Raw genomic sequence first — 18,234 nt, 5'->3', positions numbered from 1 at the left:
GCCAAGTCTTTCACTCCCTCCCCCCCAGCAACTTGAAAGCAATCCCTTTGTGTATCTTTGCCAGATCTTCCGGCTGTTGGATTTCATTTCGGCCAAGCTGTGTAGATTTCACAAAAGCTTTAATTCCTGAATTTCCCTTTCCATCACAGCTTGTCTGATCCCGCTGAAACAGTCTCCTGGTAACAAGAAGACCATCATCATTTTGCAGAACTTGGAGAAAGCATCGTTGTCTGAATTATTGGGGGATTTCCTGGCACCTCTTGAAAGCCGCAGCACTGAAAACCCTTGCACTTTTCAAAAAGGTAACGAAGTGGGGATCTCATGCTGAGAAGCACATTTCTGCCCAACCGTTCTACTCTGCCTCCCCAGTACAAGCTTTGTATTCCCCTTCACTTACTGAGTTTTCATTCACCCCGTTATATGCCTTGTTAAGCCTGAACTGTAATGTTTGGTTTGCCTTAGGAAATGGAACGTCTGAACATTACTACTTCCATGAGAACTGCTTTCTGATGGGGACCATTGCCAAGGCCTGTCTCCAGGGCTCTGACCTGCTGGTGCAGCAGCACTTCCGCTGGGTCCAGCTGCGGTGGGACGGCGAGCCCATGCATGGTCTGCTGCAGAGGTTCCTAAGGAGGAAAGTAGTGAACAAGGTAACGAACAGCAAGGCAGACCCTGTGCCCTGAAGGGGCCCTTAGTGTCCCATGTAAAGGAAAAGGGGACGTTGGTGTCAGGAAATGTGGGTTTGAATTCTACTCATGTCCATCATTGTAGTTTGCACGTTCTGTTTGATCCCATCAAGTAGGTAAAAAGGTGAGGTTAAGACAGGTAGATTTTCACATGACTAATACATCCACTGGCATCATCATTATTAATATCTGAAAGTCATCTGGATGGCTTGTGCTGCGAGCCCAAAGGCACTGCTGGAGGGTAAGCCCTGCGTGAGGTCCAGCTCGATGACACATCACAACAGCAGCAAATGGTACTGTTAAATAATTCACATATATAAATAAAACCATAAAAGACATCTCTTTTATTTTATAGAACTTATACCATTTTAGATTTTAAAATATTCCCCTGCTCTCTGGTTTTCCTTACTTTAAAAAAAGTTCCATGTTTTCTCTCTGTGCCTCTATGTTTGAGGACCGGAACCTGGGGTGTAGTGTAAAGGACAGAAAGGGGACAAAAATATAATGCCCTTCTATTATCAAGAAGTGTTTCAAGGAGTTAACCAAGGTGGACACCTGGGGCAAACATACAGTGGGAATAAATGGGAGGGAGAAAACTGTTTAGGAGGAATATATGATTAGGTATTATTGTCATGACAAGAGTCCAGACTGAAAGCTGCATAGTAGAGTGGGCTTTGGGGGTGGGGTGCTGGATTGTATAACAAAGATTTTTATTTATTTATTTTTCTAACTTTCCAAAGAGAAAAGCGAACTGCGGGGTGGGGATGGACGGGGAGGAAAGTGTACAACAATGAATGAATGGAAATCCAGTCTCTGTAAACTTTCATTAAAATAAATTTTTAAAAAATGGGAATAAATGATGGCTGTAAAACGTCAGCCAAATCTCTGGGAGTGTTGAAAAGCATACTGGCAATTGATCAAAATATATTCTTCCAATTTCTTATTAGGATATAGGAAAATACACCTTCCAGACCAGTTGCCTTCCTACTAGTATTTATAATGAGAAACAATTATACTATCATTGATATTAAATATTTTTTCCCCTGCTGTGCAACCCACTCCAATGCCTGCAGCCTGTGAACAAGGAGGCCAGGCAGTGTTTCATGGCTACAGTTTGCTCTGGCATGGAACACTATGAAAGACCTCAGGGATGGGCCTACCATGAATCCACACACATGCATGGTAGTAAATCAATTCTAATTTATAATAAATTCATTCTAGTACATGATCTCAGAAATTTTGCTGGGAGCATGTCAAGAAAATGAGATCAATATAATATGACTTCCTATTTAAAAAAATAACAGGATATTGTGTTTTCAGTAAAGGTTTATACAACAGTTTAAGATCCCATTCAGAGATTTCCACACATATTATTCAAGGGGCATTTGACAGACTATTCTCAGTATTTCTGTCTAGTTGTTCTGTTGGCCATATTCTTGTCTCCCTTAACATTTTAATTTCAAAGCAATTTTTGACAATTTGATCTCATAGAGCTCTTTTTTAGAGGAACACAGTACTCACAAAAATACTCTTAATTTTGTTAGCCAGTCTGATTTTGTTGGTTTGTTTTTGTTGGGGTTTTTTTCCCTAGCGAAAAGGGGAATTTGGAGACTGATTTAGGATTTAAGGAATATATCAAAGCTATAAGCTCAGGGAATCTTCCATTCTCAGCCACTCCAGTAAGTATGGAAACAGAGCAGAAGCTGGCTAGGGGATAGCAGGGTCTTACGTCCACTGATTCCACAAGGGAAGAATCCCCATCAAGAACAGCAGAAGCACAGAGCCGACTTCTATGAGGTCTGACCTGCCTCCACACTTCCATGCCTGCCTCTGTCTCTTCTAACACCAGCCCTCCCTTCTATAGCTCTCTCTACTCCACTTCTCAGCTCACTAGTCCGGCCAGAGTGGCCACACTGCTTCTGAGTGGCCACACTGCTTCTTAGTCTATGTACAGGTTCCATGTGAGCAGTTATTTAAAATCCCCATTCTTCTCAGTGTTATCTAGACCGGTTTTTGGTCATCCACAGAGTCCAGTTTCTTTACATAGTCAATAAAACACAAGTGCAAACATCGCTAGTATTCTCTGCTTTTGGTCAAAAGCCATCAGGCAAAGGCAGTGTTATCCCTGGTTCCATGGTTTCTTCTGACTCTGGCCTGAATTGGGGTAATTCCTTGTTCATATACTGTCATTAAATTATCTTCAGTAAGATTTTAGTAGTATGTGATATTAGTTCAGTGAGTTTTGCATTCTATTGAATCACCTTTTTGGAATGAATAACCAATATGGATCTACTAGTCAGTTCCCTGTGTGTTCAAGGAGGCAGAGGCGGTGCAGTTGGCGCAGGATAGAGCAGGGTTTAGAGCTGTTGTGCATAGTAGGGTCGCTATGAGTCGGAAACGACTCGATGGCACATAACAACAACAACAACAAGAGTTGTAGCAGTGACTAATATAATAATGCCAGTAAGTTATACACTTGTTAAAAGTTGAATTGGCCAGTATTATGTGATAAATGTCTTCCTAAAAACAACAATTTCCACTGAGAAAGAAGAAGAATCAGGAATAGGAGGAGGATATGGAAGTAAATTTGTTTTTAAATACAGCTCTTAAAGCATCTTCACAAAATTTTCTCCACCTTAAATGAATATATATTAAGGAAAGTAAACCTGTAATAACTGGAAATTCCATTTCTTGGATAGTTCCTTCAAGGAAAGACCAGTTTTCCGTGCACTGTCAAATAATAACCATGATTGCTATACACCAAACATACACAATGAGAAATTTCACACAAACACCATTTGTATTTTTGGAAGAAGGGATGTCCACCTGTTTCCACATGTCTTCAGGGCAGGCACATGTCAATGTGCGTTTGGGAGAATGGGACGTATTTCTCCACCAGCACCTGCAATCCAGTCTCTGCACCTAGTTTATTAGACACTCATTAAGGGAACAGTGCAATCTTCTGGGAATGACTGATGTTTCCCTGGGCACTGAGGGAAAAAGAGTAGTCTGGCCTCATTCTCCCTCATTTAACATATGGTCTTTATGAGGTAGCTGGGGGGCCCAAGGGTGTATTCAGAGGAGACGCCCTCTTCTGTCAACTGTCCCCAGAGCTAAGCCTTCCTGTCCTCTCATCCCCCTTTCCCATCCCCACCTTAGGAAGTGAAGCATGACTAGAGATCATCGACCGTGTTAAACTCCAGGAAGAAAAGAGTTCTGTATCTAACATAATAGTTATCTAGAAGTCCTGTGGGCATAAACGGAATAGTTATTTAGGAGTCCTGGGGCCATAAACAGCTCAGTACCCAGCTGGTAACCACAAAGTTGGCAGTTCAGACCCATCTCACAGCTCCGTGGGGAAAAGTCTTTTATAAAAAGCAATCTGCTTCCATAAAAATTACAGCCAAAAAAGAGAGCAAATGGGCAATTCTCTCTTCTGTCACATACTGTTGTCATTATGAGTTGACATTATCTTGCCAGCATGCAACAATCCACCCAGCCCCTGCCATGGAGTTGATTTCTTACTGGTAGTGATCCTACAGGTCAGAGTAGAACTGCCCCAAAGGGTTTCCAAGACCGAAAATCTTTACAGAAGCCTCATCTTTACCCCAAGAGCAACTGGCAGATTTGAGCCAGTAGCCTGTGAGCAGCCCAACACTTGGTCCATTGTGTCATTTCATCTTCAATGTGATGAACAACGTCTTTAGTCTCAGTTAAGTGCTGAGCAGTGTTGTTCCTCTGTCCTGATGCTGATTTCTGTTGCAAATAAATTCTAAAACTGTTCTACAACTTGAAGGATTGTAGTCAAGTTACCACCTCTTATGTTTTCATTTACTCTATGGAAGAAGAAGTAAAAATGCCCTTCAAATGCCCTTCTTGGTTTTACAGTGAGGATTCAACAAGACAAACACTCATCCTTCTGACATTTAACTCCCATTGTGGTGCCCAGGATCTGCCGTCTCAGATGAAGGGAAAACCAGGCTACACTACATTTCCAATTATTTTGTACTTGGAAGTACTTGTATTTCTGATATTTTACTTTTGAAATCAAATCCAAGAATAGCACCACCAATCTGTCTTTTCTGCCTCTTGTCTCCAGTTCAGAGGAAAGCTGCCCCCTCCCTGTGATCCTGTGTGCAAAACGGTCGACTGGGTCCTGTCCGTCTGGCGCCAGCTCAACTCCTGCCTGGCCCGCTTGGGCACACCAGAAGCCCTTCTTGGGCCAAAATATTTCCTGTCTTGTCCAGTAGTGCCAGGCCATGCCCAAGCAACAGTAAAGTAAGTGTCACTAACCCTTGTTTGACTCCTTAAAATAGACAGGTAGCTACTTTGGGATATTTGTGAGTTAGAAAGTTTACCGTCCTCCTCGGGCCCCCTCTTGCCCTCAACATGGAGTGACCGTGCTCTGCACCCTGACAGAAGATAACCAGGACTTGTCTAATGGATACTTCCTAAGAAAACTGGCTTTTTTCTTAAGGAAACTGGCTTTTTGGAAAAAACTAGATTGTAGTTTTCTATTACAAAACCCTCATCAAAGCTTTCAGCTTTATATTTCCAAGAAGAAACTTACTGTCTTCTGGGCAACCTCTCACATCACCAAGTATTTTATGCCAGAAAAAGTAGTATTTTTTAAAACTGCATATTATTGATCATGTGAAACACTTCCCCTGTTAATAAGGCTTACGTGCTTACTGTGTTCTCCATTGAAGCAGTTTATGAGACCAAACATAGACACAATAAGATTTTCAATAGACAATCCGGAGCAAATTAAAAGGAAGGAAAGGTCTGTCACCAGAAAATTGTTGTTGTGTGCCGTCAAGTCGACTATGACTCCTAGCTATCCAGAGCCAACCGCATTGTCTCTGACACATCTGCCCTCATTATCCCAGTTCTGTATCGATCTGTCTCATCTGGGTCTTCCTCTCCTACGCTGTGCCTCGATACTTCCAAGCATTGTACCCTTCTCCAAACACTGCTTCCTCCTGTCTACATGCCTGAAATACGTGAGACAGTCTCACAATCCTTGCCTCCAAGGAGCAGCTTGGTTTCACCCTGTCAAGGACAAACGTGTTAGTTCTCATTAGCTACCTGAAAAGATCCTGCACTTCCTCGCTGCCTGCATTGAAGTCCATTTTCAAAGAGATGTAAATAATACCCCTTTATCACAGATACTCTGTTTCTTCACCGTGAGACAAACTACCAATTTCATGACTAAATGGAGGGGAGAAGGAGGAGCATATTAAACCTTGTTCTTAGATGTCATCAAGTCAGTCCCCAGCTCATGCTCTCCATGCCAGGACAGACTGGCCAGCCAGATCTCTTGGCTACGGATTGAACTGTTCTGATGCACAGAAGTAAAGAACGGTGGCAGTGCAATGGTTAAAGCATTTGCATGCTAACTGAAAGATTAGTGATTTAAACCCACGAACGGAAGAAAGATGAAGCTATCTGTCACTGTAAGGAAACCCTGCAAGCATTTCTGTCCAGTAAGGTCACTATGGGTAGCCGTCAACTGGACGGCAGTAGATACAGGGTTTTTTTAACTTTAGTTAGAAGTAGATTGTCCAGTCTCTCTTCCTAGTCCATCAGAGTCAGGAAACTCTGCTGAATGAACCCTGTTCAGCGTCGTAGCAATGCACGGACCTCTACCAAGCGGTGGGTGGGGACTGCAAATGAGGTTTATTACCCAGGAACCAAACCCAGGTCACTTGCGTGGAAAGCAAGAACCCTACCATCAGTTTAAATTGTATGTTATCTTTCTTTACTGAAACCTAAGGAAAAAAATTGTATTCATATTATTGACCCCTTTTCTGTATCATAATTAAATACATGTTTATTGTGCCTCTTCCCAAGAGTCTTTGGAACTACGTTCAGTCTTCTTGTGTGATCACAGTCAATGTAAAGAACTAAGAGAACGGAGAATGTTTCCCCACTTGCAAACTAGCTGGGCACAGTTTCACGGGAGCCACCTCAGAAGGACTTTCTGCCTCCCAGCATAACAGACAGCATCAGCGTCACACGTCACAAATTCCCGCTGCCCCTCAGCTAGGCTGATGCAGAAGAGCCAGGGGGTTGATGGGATTGCGTCCAGGCTGTGGGGCTTCAAGCTCAGGAATCCTTCTGTCTCTTAAAGGAGATGATAGCAGTTCTGTTCACCAAATCACTCTCCTCAAATAAATCCTTCTCTGCTTTAGGAGACACTGAGTCTCTGTTGGCTGTTTGTTGTTCAGATAGTCCCAGATTTAGGATTTAGTCAGTTGAGACTAACTACAGTTGCGACTGTGCTTGTGTGGGCCTGTGTGTATGTGCAATTACGTGTACGTGTGTGCATCTTATCATTGACAATTAATATATTGCAACACGTACTTTTGTTTTGTTTGGTGTTTTTTTTTCTAACACATACTTTTCTGATGTTAATATTCTCAGTTATTCACACACAGAGTAAATTTATCATTTACTATTCAAATAACTGTCACATTTATAAAGTTACACATAATAAAAGGCAATAATAATGAAAAAAATGAGGTATTCAACAGATTTCAGAACTGATGACAGAATTCAAAAGGCTTATATGACCTGTGCTGACGTCATTGATAAGATACTGACACAAAATATAAGGAAGGTCACTGTCTCCAAACAGCTCAGTTTGTTAATTATAAAATGAATTGTTAGCACCTTGAAGAATCACTGTCATTTAGGTTTCTTTTGTAAAATGCCAGAATCCTGTCTGTGTTCACTCTTGTAGTGTCATTTTCCCCCTTGAATTGCATTATGAATTACAGATCACTAGCAACTAAACTGAGATGCTCAGAACAGATCTGTCTTAAATACCTGAGTAATAGTTTTAACAATACTCAAATGGCTTATGTTAATAACTAAAAGCTTTAAAAACTTTCCTATTCTAAGAGATTTGGTTTTGTTCCTATGGCCTTTAATCTTATCCAGTTTCTGTTTAATTCTGAAACAATGTAGAATCTTTTTTTGAAAGAATTTTGATTGTTATTGAGTGCTCCAGACCTTGATAGAGATGGTTTGACCTAATAGTCACTCATAGCTATTAATGTAGTAACTTCACTTACTATAGCTGGCCTACCACATTCTTTCTCTGCAGAGCTAAGCCTTCCTACAGGAAATGAACCCCTGCTTTGAGGAAGGCAGCTTTCATTTGCCAAATATTTTTAAGAGCCATCCAACTTCAGAAATCTTCAGATGTAAACTCTTACATGTCTTCTCAACAGTGGTCTTAGACACAGTCTTCTGGGGAATCTTACTTCTCCTGCCTTTTTCCATCTGTGAGCTTACCTTCTTTCCCATATATTCACTTATGCATGTGGCTATTCTTTAAACAAACCAGTCTTACTTTCTGCTCCCAAAGATCTTTTCAAGTATAAGAAGAGAGAGAGTTGTGTTAATAGGCAGTGTCATTGCAAATATATAATTAGAGGTAAACTTAAATTACTTTGCTGTTGGATAATCTCACTTGCAAGATTTCTAGAAGCTAACAGATCTGCAATAATACTTTGCCATGGTTGTGAGCAGCTTGGACTGTGACGTGAGAAGGAAGAGTCCCAAGACCTCCCTCGCTTCTGATACCAGGAGCAGTCTCTTGATGCCTTAATCTCTTTGTGCTGCTGTAACGTACATGACATACAAGGTATCTTTAAAGAACGGAGATTTCTTCTCTGACAGCTCTGGAGGCTGAAAACCCCAAAACCAGGATGCTTTCCTTGTTGGTAGCACCTCTTATTCCTTGGTTTTTAGCAGTCCTTACATGGCATTTCTTCCTCAGCATATGCTTGCCTCTGCTTCTGATCTGCTCTTAATAACTCAGAGGTAATTATGTTTCAGACATGCTTTACACTGATATAATGTAATTAGCTTAATAAAACCCTTTCAAAATGTATTCAGAAATGCATTTCCTGGTACAAGGACTAGGATCCAGTATATATTGTAGGGTGTCAAAATCCAATCCATCACAGGAGGGAGAAAAAAACACCCTCAAACTTAAACCTACTATTAATGAATTAGTTTCAGGTCATATTGACCCTCCATCAGGTTCCCAGAGTTGCGAGTCTTCACTAGGGAAGGCTGCCAATCTTTCTCCTGGGAAACACCTGGCAGATTTTCACCGTCAACCTTTTGGTTAGCAGCCCAGTAACTTATGCCTCACACCACCAGGGACCCTATCACATGAAGACTCTTAGTGCTATTGAGTTGGATCGAACTCATCGCTGACCCTCCATCAGGTTTCCTAGGTTGTAAGTCAAACGGGAGGAGCATGACCTTCAGAGGGAGAATAATGTCTAGAAGGATTCTGAACTCATTGAAAGCTGTCATACTCGAGACGGCAGTTTATTACAGGGAAGTATGCCAATTAAAATCAACAAAAGGAGAAAACACATGGAGAACAACTTCTAATCTCTCTTCCTCGTGGAGTAAAGTGTCTTCTTTCCCGGTATTGATGAATAACAGTTCTCACAGAGTGTTGCCACTGGGGGACACTCACTCAGCCTTCAGTGTCCATGTTTCATTGGGGTCCACTGCATTGGCGTGATTCTTTGCCCATGTGGTAGATCCATCTCCAGGAAAACTGCTACCCAGTGACCCCAAACCCCAGATCACATCGTTATCATGACCTTAGCCAAGCAGAGGTTACCTGCCAGGAGCCCAGTGCAGCAGCCAGAGTTCTCTGTGGACAGGGCTATGTTCTGTCCTCCCCGGTGGTCTTACAGCCTGCCCTATACTACCTGTATAGAGTTGTGTGTAATTCATGAGCGTTCTGCTCCTGACTGCAGCGCATCTGGCCCTCTCTTCAAGGTGGATGTCCAAGCTGTGGAACACCTCCATTGCACCCAGAGTTCAAGAAGCAATATTGTCAAGAGCCTCTGTGAGACGGCAACCTGGCCTTGGACAGTCAGCTGCTAGAAAGCACCCTAGCCAAGGACAACAAGCTGTGGTTAAAGCTGCCCTCAGCATCTTACTTAATAAAGCTGTACTGCATGGCTGTCCCCTCCCAAGAACAGGTGTGTACGCTCATCATGCTAGGCCGGGAGGGATGGCACGAGCTCATACAATACTTCTTTGAATTTGTCGTTAGAAAACTCTTTCCTCTCTCTTACTCACCACAGAAATTACCTTCACACTAATGGACATTTTCTAGCATTGCGCAAGAACTCTCTCACCACCATTAATTGTTGCTTCATATTTTAATTCCCTGTCTTCAATGTCAAGCTTGTGCTGATTCACAAGGCTTCTGGCTGAAGGTTTTCAGGTTTTTAAGAGTCCATTTATTTGACTCATAGAGTTAATTCTGTAGTTTGCTCTGCTGTGTAAAACTGGATTAGGCACTGCCTTCCTTTTGCTAAAACACAATCTGTTGTTTCAGAGCTCGACCAGTATATCGCTGATTTCAAAGGAGGAAGTTTCCCTCTCTCCATTGTGTCAAGTTACAGCAGTTGTGGGAAGAAGAAAGGGGAGAATGGTGCCTGGAGGAAGGTGAGCACCAGTCCTCGCAAGAAGTCTGGCCGCTTCTCGTCGCCCAGCTGGAGCAAGCCGGACCTGAGTGAGGACGGTAAGGGGCGCGCAGATGTTACTTAGAAGTTGCCGGTGCTCATGGCTGGTTTCTGAATGCAGATGTACTTTTATGTTTGTCATCATGCATCCAACAAAACCCATGTCTGAGGGTTTCAGTGCACATGTTCGTGGAGTAAAAACCATTTGTCTGGTAGTTTCCTTGTTTTCCTTTGGCTGAAATTCACAGTGAACTCATGTAAAACACAACACAATGCAACTCAGTTCTCTACCTTCTTTATGCTTGTTAGTTTGTTTGGACATTGGAATAGTATTCCCAAGAGTTTGGGGGATTAGTGAGAATTCTGAAACTTACTTTTTATCTGATGGTGCAGCCATGGAGCGTTGCCCTGCTGACTCAGGAGAAGCACCTCTCTGGCGGTTTGAATCCAAGAACTTCTCTGAGGGAGAAAGACGGGCAGTCTCCTCCATTGCACTTTATGGCTCTGAAAACTCACTGGAGGGTCAGATATGAGTAGGTTCTGACTTGATGGCAATGAACTGTTTCTCTTTTTATCTTGGTAGCTATCATTTCTTAAATAAATTTTTTAGTAGCATCAACAACTATATTTATGAACAAGATTTTTTCTCCTTGTATGTGTTGTCCCCGTACCAACCTTCAATTTTCAAAAAATAAGAGTACAGCTGATATATAATACCCACCTAAGTTCTTTATAAAGTGCTAATTTTATATATTTTTGTCCCAATTATGCATTCTCGAGAATCTGCTTATAATTAATTAGGATGTAAATTCCATGATAGCAGGGAATTGCACTTGTTTTGACTGCTTTATTTGCAATAACTAGAATGAAACAAGAGGACACATTGAATACATACTTGTTTGAATGAATGAATTACTAGAGAATGGGTCACTTTTTCTGAGTAATATGTAGACTCACTACAAAGAGACTTTCAGGTCCACGGGCTTGGAACTGATGAGAGCACTGAATTATGCGCTGAGTTTTCATCCAAAGAAAGGTAATGTAATACATCTACCACCATGGCACTCAGTCCGTTCAACTTTGATAATATGGTGATCAGCAGTTCTATGAACCGTAAATATTTTTCTTAAAGCAAACCCATATTTAAACAGGAATAAAAATATGCTTCCACGCATTATGTCTATTGTGGATTGCTGACATATATAACTAATTTCAGCTCTTTAGGACCCAGTAAAAGTTAGATTGATTTGGGACTTTGACATAATTTTTGGGGGGGAAACCCAAAATTACAAGCTATAAATCCATTTGCATCCCATGCTCATCAGTTAAGTGTGTAAAGTTTGATAGCCGCACAAACTGTTAAAAAGAAACAACGCTAAAGCAGAGTGGACAGTCATGTTGGGTCACCGGCTCATGGAGAGTAGGGCTGTCACCCGTGAGCAGACATAGCGAACTGGGACCTACTAACTGCAGCTTTCTGATCATAAAGACAAAACTGCCAGCAAAGCCACTACTATGGACCTTGTCTCTGCCGATTTGCTTTTGGTGAATATAGAAAACCCAATTCCCCAAAATAATTTTTTGAGAAAATTTTATTACCAACACTCATATCATTTTAGAATTTACTCTTAGAAGCAACTGAATGATTTAATGAGCCCGAACAATGTGGGATATCACAGAAAGCTAAGAGGGCTCTGACGACTTAGTGTTAAGGAATTGCGATGCCAAACCAAAAGCACGCAGCTTGGATGCCCCAGCTGCTCTGCAGAGGATAAGAGCGATCGTCTGCCTGGCAATTTACTGCCTCTCAGTCAGTCAGTCCTGACTCGAGGGTGCATCACAACAACACAGGAAGCTGTGGTTTCAGAGTTGAAAATGGTTTCTAACAGTGTCTCGCAAACCTTTTTTGCCCATAACCCACAGTGAGATACATGTTTGACATCATAAGCAGTATTGACAGGCATTTTTGGGGTGTTATTGACACTAATTCATGTATTTACAACATCTAATAAGTCTGTGAATGGCCATCCACTTCCATAATAGCTTGCCTTCGGAAACCCTATGAACCTGGAGAGAGGATGAAAGGCACCCACGCGTCGATGGCTCTCCTTCATAGGGTCGCTATGAGTCACCTGCGACTCGATGGCGCTTAACAACAACAATAACAATGAGTCTGTTATTTTTCTATTTTTTTTTAAACCCCAGACTTTTTGTATACTGTTTGTATTTTCTTCTCTGTGTAGTACAAGACTACAGAAACTTAAATTTCTGAAAAACCAGAATCACGTTGCCATTGAGTCCGTGTCCATTGGTGGCGGCCCCTGTAGTTCAGAAAAGAACTGCACTGCACGGGATCTTCTATGGTTATTATCTTAGAGTTGTAGAGTCCCACATCTTCCTTTGGCAGCACCACTGCATGGATTTGAACCATCCATCTTCCAGTTAATTCTGAACACAAACTATACCAGACCCTGTTAATACCACATACTATTATCCAGCAGAGCCCCAGAAATCCAAAAACTCTGCTTGCTATCCTGGTCAGTGTTGTTTCAAGGCAAACAAAAAGAGAGAAAGAAAAAATACCACCCTCAAAAGGCAAGTATTAAAATTGGACCTAAGGGCAATAAGAACTGGACTATGGGGTAGTTGATACAAGCAGAATTCTTGAACTTATCTTAGGTGGGGTTAATAAATGCAGACCTTTAGTTTTCAAGTCAGTTATGTCTCACAGAGATCCCGTAGGACAGAGTAGAAAGCCACGTAGAGTTTCCAAGCCTATAATTTTTGCAGAAGCTTCCAGTAGCCTCACCTGTCTGCAGAGCAGCTGGTAGGCTCACACCACTGACCTCTCCGCTGTCAGATGTTAACCACTGCATCCCTAGGACTCCTGCAGGTGGGCCTCACTGGGCTATGTAAGTGCCAAATGTTTTCAGAGACAGTTAATCACATGGGAGGAGATTGTCCACCCTTCTCCCGTGGAGCAGCTGGTGGCCTTGAACCACGTACCTTTTGGGATTGCAGCGTGGCTTCTTGCCACTAGGCCACCAGAGCTCCATGTACAAATAACCTATTATTCTTGGCTGTTCCCATTTCAAGAGGCTGCTCATGGGACTGCTCCGAGAACATCCTCTAGAGATGGATGTTCGCACAACTAACATTTACACTTCTTTCCAAAACAGGTATCAAAAATAAGACTTTATCACAACCAAATTACAACAGGAATTCATCTCTGTCAAGACAAAAGTAAGTTTCCATTCAGATTTAACTCATAACAAACAATGGTGATTAATGAAGTAATTTAAATCACTCTTTTGAATGTTATATGTTCTCTGTATGAGTCTCTGCAGCCATTGTACTGGTAAGGTAATATTTGTAAAAGCTGTAAATACTGTTCAGATACTACTGGACTTGAGCAGAATCAGAAAAATGTTGCTTAGTTAAATATACCTCTGATTTGTCTTTATTTTTTTTTAAGTTAGAAACATTACTAGCTACACATTTTTTGTGAAAATTAATAATAATTCTTAATACGTTTGGTGGAATATATGGTAAAATTGTGGGTTCATGATCTTTTAAACAGGAATGTTTGTTGTTAGCGTGCTGGTGAGTCAGCTGTGAGTACGCGATCCTGTGAACAGTCACTCGGAACCTTACCCCCGCCCATGCCATCCTTAACATCTCAAACCCTCTTGAGCCTATCGCTACAGTCACTGTGTCAATCAATCCTATTGAGGGACTTCCTTTCTTCCAATGGCCCTTTCACTTTTTCAAGCACGATGTCCCTCTCCAAGGACTGGTTCTTCCTGACAACATGCCTGAAGTATGTGAGATGGAATTTCAAAAGCCTTGCCTCCAAGGAGCACCCTGGTCTCACTTTCTTGAGGACAGTCCTGATTGTTCTCCTGGCAGTCCATGGGATGTTCAATACTCTTCTCCAACACCGCCATCCAAAGGCATTGATTCCTCTTCTGCTACCTTAGTCATCGTCCAGCTTTCAGATGCATAACAAGTACCTGAAGAGAGTGTGGCTCAAACCAGGTACACCTTAGCATTTAAACTGACATTGACATTATTGCTCATTTGTCGACAATGGAGAGGTCATTGACAGCAGATTTTCCCAGTGCAATTTCTCTTTTGATTTCTCGACTGCCAGTACCAAGGGTGCTGATTGTGGATCCAAGTAAGATGTAATCATTGACAATGTTAGTCTTTTCTCTATCTATCATGATATTACCTACTAGCCTGCTGATAAGGACTTTTGTTTTCTTTATGTTCAGATGCAATCCATGTTTAAGGCTGCACTTCTTAATCTTCTGCAGCAAGCACTTCAAGCCCTCCTCACTTTCTGCAAGCAAGTTTGTGTCATCGGCATAACAGATGTGTCTTCCTCTGATCCCAATGCTTAGATGACTGATTTTGTTAATTCTTGATAAAGTAGAGAATGACATATGCTTTTAAGTGCTAAATATTTACAATAATAATTATGTTTTTAAAAATAATGCTGTTCCTAGATTGATTATTTTAGCTTACAAAATTTGAGGTATAAATGATGATTTGGTCAAAATAAAAATACTGGGGTAGTTTGTAGATTTATCCCATTGTAGCCCAGAAACGTGTATGTTAGCACTTAACAGATATCGAGGACCCTTTAATGAGTGACAGGAGTGCAACAGTTGGGGACAAGGAATAAGGAACCCTATTCAACCTATATGCAGAACAGATTATCCGGGAGGCTGGGCTCTATGAGGAGAAATGTGGGGTCAAGATTGGTGGACGAATTATCAACAATCTGTGTTATGCGGATGACACAACCCTGCTTGCTGAAACTGAGGAGGACCTGAAGCGCCTGCTGCAGAGTGTCAAGGACTGCAGCCTACAATATGGATTGCGGCTCAATGTCAAGAAGACAAAGATTCTCACCACTGGACCAATTGGCAGCATCAGGATGGATGGTGAAGAGATTGAGATTGTACACAGCTTTAGTTTGCTTGGCTCCATAGTCAACAGTCTTGGCACCAGCAGCCAGGAAATTAAAAGGCGCATTGCCATGGGAAAGTCTGCTGTTAGGGACCTCTCCAAAGTGCTGAAGAGCAGTGGTGTCTCTCTGGAGACTAAGGTGCATCTGATACAGGCCATGGTCTTCGCAATCACCTGTTATGCATCAGAGAGTTGGACAGTGACCAAGGAGGATAGAAGGAGAATTGATGCCTTTGAGCTGTGGTGCTGGAGAAGAGTATTGAGAATACCATGGACTGCTCGGAAAACAAACAGATTTGTCCTGGAGAGGGTTAAACCGGGTGGCTCCTTGGAGGCAAGGATTCTGAGGCTCCGTCTAACTTACTTTGGACATGTTGTGAGGAGAGACCGGTCCTTAGAGAGGGACATCATGCTTGGGAGGGTGGAGGGACGGCACAGGAGAGGAACGCCCTCTATGAGGTGGATTGATTCAGTGACTGGGATAATTGGGATGGGAGTGTCAGAGACAGTGCGATTGGCACAGGACAGAGCGGAGTTTAGGGCTGTTGTACATAGGGTTGCTATGAGTCGCAGGCGACTCGACGGCACATAACAACAACAACAGTCAGAAAATATGAATGTGGTGAGAGAAACTAGGCTGGCAATAGAAAGATAGAATTTTATACAATCAGTTTTCTACAAAAGTTATAAGAAATGTAAACAGCAACTATACACATGGACCTCACCTGATGGCCCACACAGCAATCAGATTGATTATGTCGTGGAAGGAATCATTGGAGAAGCTCAATATCAGCTGTGAAAACTAGATTAGAGGGAGCTCTGGTGGCCTAGTGGCAAGAAGCTGCACTGCAATCCCAGAGATACATGGTTCGAATCCACCAGATACTCTGCTGGAGAAGGAGAACAATCTCCTGTACCAGTCAGATCTGATTTGATGGTACACACAAAAAATAATAATAATGAAAAAAACAACAACAACTAGACTAGGTGCTGACTGTAGAACAGACCATCAGCTACTCGCATGCAAGCTCAGTCTGATGCTAAAGAAAATGAAAACAAATCCACAGAAACCTAAGTTTGACCTTGAGTCTATTCTATCAGAATTGAAAAACCATCTCAGGAACAAGTTTGATGTCTTGAACCCTAGTGAATGAAGACCAGATGAGTTGTGGGAAGATATCAAGAATATCATACAGGAAGGACATAAAAGGTCATTGCAAAGACAGAGGAGGAAGAAAAGACCAAGATGGATGTCAGAAGAGACTCTGAATATTGCACTAGAACACAGAGAAGCCAAAGCAAAGGGAAGAAATAAAGAAATTAAGGAGATGAGCAGAAGATTTTAAAGGGTAGCTTTTGTAGAAAAAGCAAAGTATTATAATGAAATGTGCAAAGTGCTGGAGTCAGAAAATCAAAAGAGGCAAATTCACTTGGCATTTTTTTAAGCTGAAGGAACTAAAGAATAAATAAAAGCCCCAAGTGGCAATACTTAAGGATGCTATGGGCATAATATTGATTGATCCATAAAGCATCAAAAGAAGATAGAGCGAAAGCATGGAGTCATTGTACCAAAAATAATTGGCTGACACAGAAGAATTTAATAAAACAACATTTGATCAAAAGGCATTGGTGATGAAGGAGGAGTTTCAAACTGCTCTCAAGGAATTGGCAAAACACAAGGCCCCAGGAAAAGAGGGAATACTAGTTGACATATTTCAACTGTTTCTGCCCTGGCCATGCTCACTAGATTGTGCCAAGAAATCTGGAGGACAACTATCTGGCCAGCTGACTGGAAGACATCCATATTTATACCCATTCCAAAAATGTCATCCAGCAGAGGTTGGAAATTATTAAACATAATCATTAAAATATCACACACAAGCAAAATCTCACTGAAGATTTTCCAAAAAGTGACTGGAACAGTACGTTTACTGAGAACTTCCAGAAGTGCCAGCTGGGCTTAGAAGAGGCCGTGGCATCATGGAAATTGTAGCTAATGGCAGAGGGATCTTGGCTAAGAGCAGAGGGTACCAGAGGAATATCTAATTTGTTTCATTGACTGTGGAAAGACATTTGTCTGCATGGATCACACGAATTGTGGCTAACCTTGAGAAGAGTAGGAATCCTGAGCACTTGATTGTGCTCATGCAAAACCTATACATGGACCAGGAAGCAGTCCTCAGAATAGAGCAAGGAAAGACTGCGTAGTTAAAAATCAGGAAAGGAGTGTGTCAGGGATGTGTACCATACCTATTCAATCTATATGCAGAACAGATCATTCGGGAAACAGGGCTCTATGAGGAGGAATGTGTCATCAGGATTGGAGGAAGACTCAACAACCTGCATTATGCAGATCACACAGCAGTGCTTGTCGAAACTGAAGAAGACCTGAAACATTTGCTGCAGAAGGTCTAGGACTGTAGTCTTCAGTATGGATTGAAGTGCAACACCAAGGAAACAAATATTCTCACCACTAGACTAATTGGCAGCACCATGATAGATAGAGATTGAGATTGTTAACAATTTCAGCTTGCTTGGCTCCACAGTCAACACTCTTGGCATCAGCAATCAGGAAATTAAAAGATGAATTGCATGGGAAAAATCAGCTGTCAGGGACCTCTCCAGAGTACTGAAGAGCAACCTGTCAGTCTAGACGCTCAGGTGCACCTGATCCAGGCCATGGTCTTTCTGATTATTTGCTATGTATCAGAGAGCTGGACAGGGACTAAGGGTGACAGAAGAAGAATCCAGTGTCTTTGAGTTGTGGTGCTGGAGAAGAGCATTGAGCATACTATGGACTGCTGAGACAACTCTATCCTGGAGAAAGTGAGACCAAGTTGTTTGTTGGAAGCAGGGAATGTGAAGCTTTGTCTTACATAGTTTGAGCATGTTGCCAGGAGGGTCCCGTCCTTGGAGAAGGACATCATGCTTGGAAGAGTGGAGGGACAGCACAGGAAAGGGAGACCCTGGATCAGATGAAGTGACACAGTAACTGGGGTAATGTGGTCATGTGTGTCAAGACAGTGAGAGTGGCTCAGATTAGGGCAGGGTTCAAAGCT

General features: G+C 42.0%; 1 protein-coding gene across 1 annotated transcript in view; it reads left to right on the top strand.

The window, feature by feature from the left end:
- The window catches only part of LOC102846862 (cortactin-binding protein 2-like), a 165,118-nt gene that overhangs the window by 139,331 nt on the left and 7,553 nt on the right, over nucleotides 1-18,234 (top strand). Inside the window, exons 15-20 of the mRNA XM_006882666.1 lie at nucleotides 150-302; nucleotides 463-650; nucleotides 4,786-4,964; nucleotides 9,504-9,709; nucleotides 10,072-10,257; nucleotides 13,378-13,441. Coding sequence (XP_006882728.1) covers nucleotides 150-302; nucleotides 463-650; nucleotides 4,786-4,964; nucleotides 9,504-9,709; nucleotides 10,072-10,257; nucleotides 13,378-13,441 — 976 coding nt within the window. The remainder of the gene's footprint in view (nucleotides 1-149; nucleotides 303-462; nucleotides 651-4,785; nucleotides 4,965-9,503; nucleotides 9,710-10,071; nucleotides 10,258-13,377; nucleotides 13,442-18,234) is intronic.

This window comes from Elephantulus edwardii, unplaced genomic scaffold (assembly GCF_000299155.1).
Source record: "Elephantulus edwardii isolate Elephantulus edwardi_28Jun2011 unplaced genomic scaffold, EleEdw1.0 scaffold00022, whole genome shotgun sequence".
NCBI lineage: Eukaryota > Metazoa > Chordata > Mammalia > Macroscelidea > Macroscelididae > Elephantulus > Elephantulus edwardii.
This window is presented reverse-complemented; position numbering and strand designations above follow the sequence as displayed.